General features: G+C 30.1%; 1 protein-coding gene across 1 annotated transcript; it reads left to right on the top strand.

The window, feature by feature from the left end:
• The first annotated feature begins 229 nt into the window (after positions 1 to 229).
• Positions 230 to 5115, top strand: LOC117915973 (beta-glucosidase 12-like). The gene is made up of 13 exons (XM_034831752.1): positions 230 to 318; positions 392 to 461; positions 1248 to 1306; positions 1436 to 1511; positions 1976 to 2053; positions 2142 to 2229; positions 2405 to 2660; positions 3009 to 3124; positions 3838 to 4055; positions 4146 to 4177; positions 4386 to 4488; positions 4576 to 4684; positions 4837 to 5115. Exons 4-13 carry the CDS (start codon positions 1451 to 1453, stop codon positions 5003 to 5005), a joined length of 1230 nt encoding a protein of 409 aa, XP_034687643.1. The 5' UTR covers positions 230 to 318; positions 392 to 461; positions 1248 to 1306; positions 1436 to 1450; the 3' UTR covers positions 5006 to 5115.
• The last annotated feature ends 885 nt before the right edge of the window (positions 5116 to 6000 follow it).

Below are 6000 nucleotides of genomic sequence, written 5' to 3'. Positions count from 1 at the left end.
CTAATCTCTCAAATTTTGACACTTCCTCTTTCATAGGCATAGAGTACTTTAAATTTTTTTTTGTTTTATAAGGAAAAAATTATTCTTTCATAATGGCCTTTCCTTGTGCACTTCCCTATATAAAGGCAAAGAGCAAGGTACTCTTGGCAACAGAAAACAATGGCAATACAACGATATTTTCACTTTAGCCTCCTCCTCCTCCTTAACTTAGTCACCATTATCATAGCTGCTGAAACAGCAGACTATGGAACTGCTTTGCTCAACAGAAGCAGCTTCCCAAAGGGTTTCATTTTTGGAACAGCCTCATCGGCTTATCAGGTAATGAGTTCATAGGTTTAGACTTGTTATTCTTCCTGTCTTTGCTCATCTCTTTTGTGGTTTGTTTTTTCAGTATGAGGGTGCTGCATATGAGTATGGCAGAGGACCAAGTATATGGGACACTTACACTCATAAATATCCAGGTTATTTTCTCTCCGAAATTGGGAGAAAATATTTGTTTTCTTTTGTTTTCTTTGCATCAATGCCTTCATGGTTCCAAAGCATTCGGGTCGTAGAGTTTAGCTTGACTTTTACAAGGATGAGTTTTTTTTTTTTTTCCATTTAACTTCTTTAAAGTAGTTCTTTGAATTACAAATGAAGAGGAAAAAAATTCAATGGGCTATTCAATTCTATAAATCGTATTGGTATGAATTAAGTTAATTAGGTTTTCATGTGGATGCATTTATTGTTAACCAAATCATACATACACACACACACAAATAGAAAAAAAAAATCAGATTTTTAACTTAGTTTGGTAATCAATATGATCCTTACGTTCACAGAGTGCATCAATATTTAACAATCCACTAATCAAGAGAAATAAGAAGAGTTACAATGGTGAGTTGATTGGACAACTCAATCCCCACGAACTTAGTAGGGAGCTCGACCCTCGTGAGTTGATCAATAGTTTTAATCATTATGGATCGATGTCTATATTCAAGTGAAAAAGTACTACTAGGAGGTGATATGTGAGGTTACTGATGAGGATATGTCATAAAATCGATATTTTTGTTTTACTTTTCCTTACACTTTTCCAAAATCAAATCCAAATCAAGACTAACCTACCCCACTTTTTTCGATTCCTTTGAAAAGGAAAATTTGTTAAAAAAGAAAAGGAATATTCAATAAATATATTTTTATAAAAGAAATGAGCATAAAAAATTATTTAATATATTCTTCTTTTGAGAAAATTTTTTGGTGTATCGCAGAAAAGGTAAAAGATCGTAGTAATGGAGATGTGACTATTGATGCATATCATCGCTATAAGGTATGGCCAAGATGATTACACCTTTGTATTTGACTTTCTCATATTTAAGGATCAATACTGTTTCCTCAACTACCATAAGATTGTGATTAGATCATCACCAATTATTTTCATTTTGTAAATATGTGACAGGAAGATGTGGGGATCATGAAAGGAATGAGCTTGGATGCTTACAGATTTTCAATTTCATGGTCTAGAATTCTTCCAAGTAAGATGATAGTTTCTATTAACCAACTTCCACGATTGGATAACCAAAGTGTTTATGTATTGTATTTATAGAATTAACTTAATAACATTATTACTGAAATTTTATTCATTTAATGTAAAGCACTCGAAAAATAAAAAAATGCTCTTATAATAATTTTCACTTAAAAAAATATATTAAATTACATAAGGAGCACCTCTAATTTGCTTTTTCAACCCACTCAATAGTATTCATGTCATTTTGTCAAAAAAAAATAAGGATATTTGTCTTTGTATTTTTTTTTTTTAATAAAAAAAATCACTTTGGAGAAGCTCTTCATCTTGAATATTCAATATTAGGGATTTTTCAATACCAAACTTCTAAAGAGATCCAATTGCATTTGACTAATATTTTTAAACTATAGATGGAATTCAAACTCTCTTCCCTCAATTTTTCCTTTTTTCTTTCCTTTGTTGCTTAAACCATAGATGGAAAGTTAGGCGGGGGTGTGAACAAGGAAGGAATTGCATACTACAACACCCTCATCAATGAGCTCCTTGCGAATGGTACTCAGAATTCAGCCTTACTCTTTATCACTTTTTATCCCTCATTTTTACAATTAAAATTAATTGGATTGTTTGCCATCATGAACAGGCCTACAGCCCTTTATAACCCTCTTCCACTGGGACCTTCCTCAAGCCCTAGAAGATGAGTATGGTGGTTTCTTAAGTCCCCTCATTGTGTAAGTTATTCAACTTTTTTCCCATGCTCTCTTAACTGCCCATGCATTAGATAGCCTTTGTTACACAATAATAAGATCATTTTTGTGGTCAATAATTATTTTTGACACAGCCTAAAAACAAAAGTCAAAAATCTTATAAGAACTTTAATAACCGTTTGTTAATGTAATGTTTTAGGGATGATTTTCGAGACTATGCAGAGCTTTGCTTTAAAGAATTTGGGGATAGGGTGAAGCATTGGATCACATTGAATGAGCCATGGAGCTATAGCAATGGTGGGTATGTAACAGGAAACTTCGCCCCTGGTAGATGTTCTGAATGGCAAAAGCTGAACTGCACTGGTGGAGACTCTGGAACTGAGCCTTATTTGGCCTCACACTACCAACTTCTAGCTCATGCAGCTGCTGTCCAAGTTTACAAGAAAAAATATCAGGTACTGCTTATCAAACCTATTAACTAATTATATGAAAATTGAAAGCCTCTATGATAATTACTTTTAAAAATAGTTCTGAAAAAAGTTTTAGTTTTTGAAACCGTTTTATGATGTTTATATAATAAAAATCTATTTGAAAATTTAAAATATTTTTAACCTATTTTTAATATTTTAAAATATATTTTAGAAATAATTTTATGTTTAATGTTTTATCTTTAATTATTCTATTTGTTTGTATAATTATTTTCTAAAATATCCCTTAAAAAACAAGTGAAAACGATTGAAAATAATTAACTTATCATTTTTTTTAATTACTAATCCAATATTAATTGTGTGGATTTTATTTAGGCATCTCAGAAGGGGAAGATTGGAATCACTATAGTCTCACATTGGTTCATACCTTTCTCAAATACAACCAATGATCAGAATGCGGCAGAGCGAGCTCTTGATTTTATGTATGGATGGTAAGTATTTATCAATCACATGTGTATCATGCATGCTTTTCGAATATATTCATTGATAAAACATTATAAATAAATACTTCAAATTTTAAAAAATAAAATAAAGTTTATGACAAGTTTGGTACAACAAGTGTTTGTTCCAATTCTCAATCATAGGTTCATGATAAGAATAGAACTAAAAATTTTGGTGGTATATTTGAAAATGTTTTGAAAAACAACTTGAAGAAAAAAAATTGAGAACAATTCTTAAATAATGTTATCTATTATTTTCAAGGACAAAACTTTATATAAGGAATCAATTATGAATAATAGTTTTCAAAACTTATTCTCAATGAAAGTATTATACATTTGTATATAATGTAAAAGTTTTTAAACCGCTCTCCATATTTTTCAACAGTTGTCCTGGAAATTTTACAAATAAAACCTGAAATTTATTCTAAAAATTAGCCTACATTTGAGAACAAATTCTTAGAAAATTGTTTTTATTAGAAGTTCATCAATTATGTTTTTTGAATTAGAAAACTGAATATTTTCTATAGAATAGAAAACTATTTTCAAGAAAAGTTTCCAAACAGAGCCTTGTTGATTTCTAATAAGTTGGGCCTAGTATCACCCAACAACCAAAAATAAATCATGTTTAATTAGAAACGTAGATGCTTTTTTCCATTAGTTGATAAATTGTTTTGCTCTATGTGAATTTTCAATGTTTATTGAAGGTATATGGACCCATTGACATATGGAGACTATCCCCATAGCATGCGATCTTTGGTTGGAAAACGTTTACCCAAGTTCTCAAAGGAACAATCCGAGATGTTAAAAGGGTCATATGATTTTCTTGGATTGAACTACTACACTGCCAATTATGCAGCCCACTCTCCCCATAACAATAGCATAAACCCCAGCTACTCCACCGATGCTCATGCTAAACTTACAAGTAGGTTTGATCATATATACACATATATTCTTTTTCCTTTTCACTTTACAATGTAATTGATGGTTATGACATTATATTTTTGGTAAGCAGCTGAGCGACATGGCATCCTTATTGGTGCAAAGGTATGATGTATCAGCATAATCTTTTTGTTCTTTGTGAACATGAAAATAAGAAAGATAGCAAATAGTTCAAATTTTTGTTTAGTAATTTTGTTTGAAAAACTGTTTCCTACATAGGTGTTCGTCTTTTTAGAATATGAGAACAATGAATACAAATTTGCAATATTGGATTCTAATCATCTACCTTCATTTCCTTAAAATAATGTTACAGGCGGCCTCGGATTGGCTTTATGTTTATCCAAAAGGAATTCAAGAAATTCTGTTGTACACAAAGAACAAGTACAAGGATCCAATTATATACATCACAGAAAATGGTAACCAATTATATATATATATATATATATATTTCAAGTAGGTAGACAAAAAATCAAAATATTAAAAAATTTCTAACTATTTTGCAGGGATTGATGAGGTAAATAATGATGAATTATCACTCGAAGAAGCCCTAGCAGACAATGTGAGGATAGATTTCTACTATCATCACCTTTCTTTTCTTAAGAGTGCAATTGAGTAAGTACTTCAAAATTGAGACTTTAACTTTGAATAAAATTGTAAAAAAAATAAATGAGAAATGTAGAAGTTGAGCATTTTCTATTGGGGCTAGGGTTTTTGTTGCATAAATTTATAGAAGATTGATGCTTATATGATATGACTCATTGTAGGGATGGTGTCAAAGTAAAGGGATATTTTGCATGGTCATTGTTGGATAATTTTGAATGGAGTTCCGGTTACACTGTTCGATTTGGCATAAACTTTGTTGACTACAAAGACGGATTGAGAAGACACCCAAAACTCTCAGCATTCTGGTTCAAGAATTTCCTTAAAAAGTAGAAATATATATATATATATATATATCTTCTCATTATATGTATTCTCTATAAAATTAGATTAAAGATCCAATCAATAAGTGTTAGCATATTCCCTTTCATTATATATATTCACTATAAACCACATATATCATATGAATAAGTAAGGAATTGTGTACTTTCTATGTTTTTTTAATAATGTTTATGTTGCATTTATGTATCCAAAAGTAATGATTTGTTAACCCCTCGTGCTCCTATTCCATCATTCTCACATTATCAATAATATCTTCATTAGTTGTAATTTTGTAGCTTTGAAAAGTAAGAAGTAAGATATTATTACCCAATAAGGGTAGAACACAAATATACAACTATATTAGCAGTTAGTTGATTTGACTCCTTTATATACTAGGACTTATAAGTGGTATTTTGCAAATGAGTCCAAATATAGAAGCTGCCTATATAGTGAAAAAAATTACATATAAAAGAGTTAAAATAAGTTAAATGAGTTAAAAGTGATATAAAAAAAATAATTTAATGACTTTAAATTTGTTTTGTATATTTTTTTTCACTTTTTATTTTTATTTTTATCTCTCATTTTTTTCTTCAAATTTCCCCCAAAAGAATAGAAAGAGATTTATAGAGGAATTATAATAACAAATATACCCATGTATGAAAGGTGTTAAAAGTAGTCCTATGATAGCAATGTGTAGCTACATTATCAATGTGGTGGAGCATAGCATTAATTTTGGATGGAGGTGATGCCCACATTGACACTCATAAACTATCTCACAATGAATTATCTCGATCTACTCAATCACTTTAATAAATTTTGGATCCTTAGAGTAGTTGGATCACGAATTTAGAATTCAAGATTAATATGTGAACATTTTAAGGATTTATTTAGGATTCTCAAAACCCTACCTTTCTTTTAGATCACGAAAATTAGGAAAAATTTCCACAAACTTTCATTAAGAAGAATCACTTAATGGTATATAGTTATATCTTTTTCCGAGTTTTGAT

The sequence above is a fragment of the Vitis riparia genome, chromosome 6 (genome assembly GCF_004353265.1).
Source record: "Vitis riparia cultivar Riparia Gloire de Montpellier isolate 1030 chromosome 6, EGFV_Vit.rip_1.0, whole genome shotgun sequence".
NCBI lineage: Eukaryota > Viridiplantae > Streptophyta > Magnoliopsida > Vitales > Vitaceae > Vitis > Vitis riparia.
The sequence above is the reverse complement of the archived record's forward strand: the minus strand, read 5'-3'. Positions and strand labels throughout refer to the sequence as shown.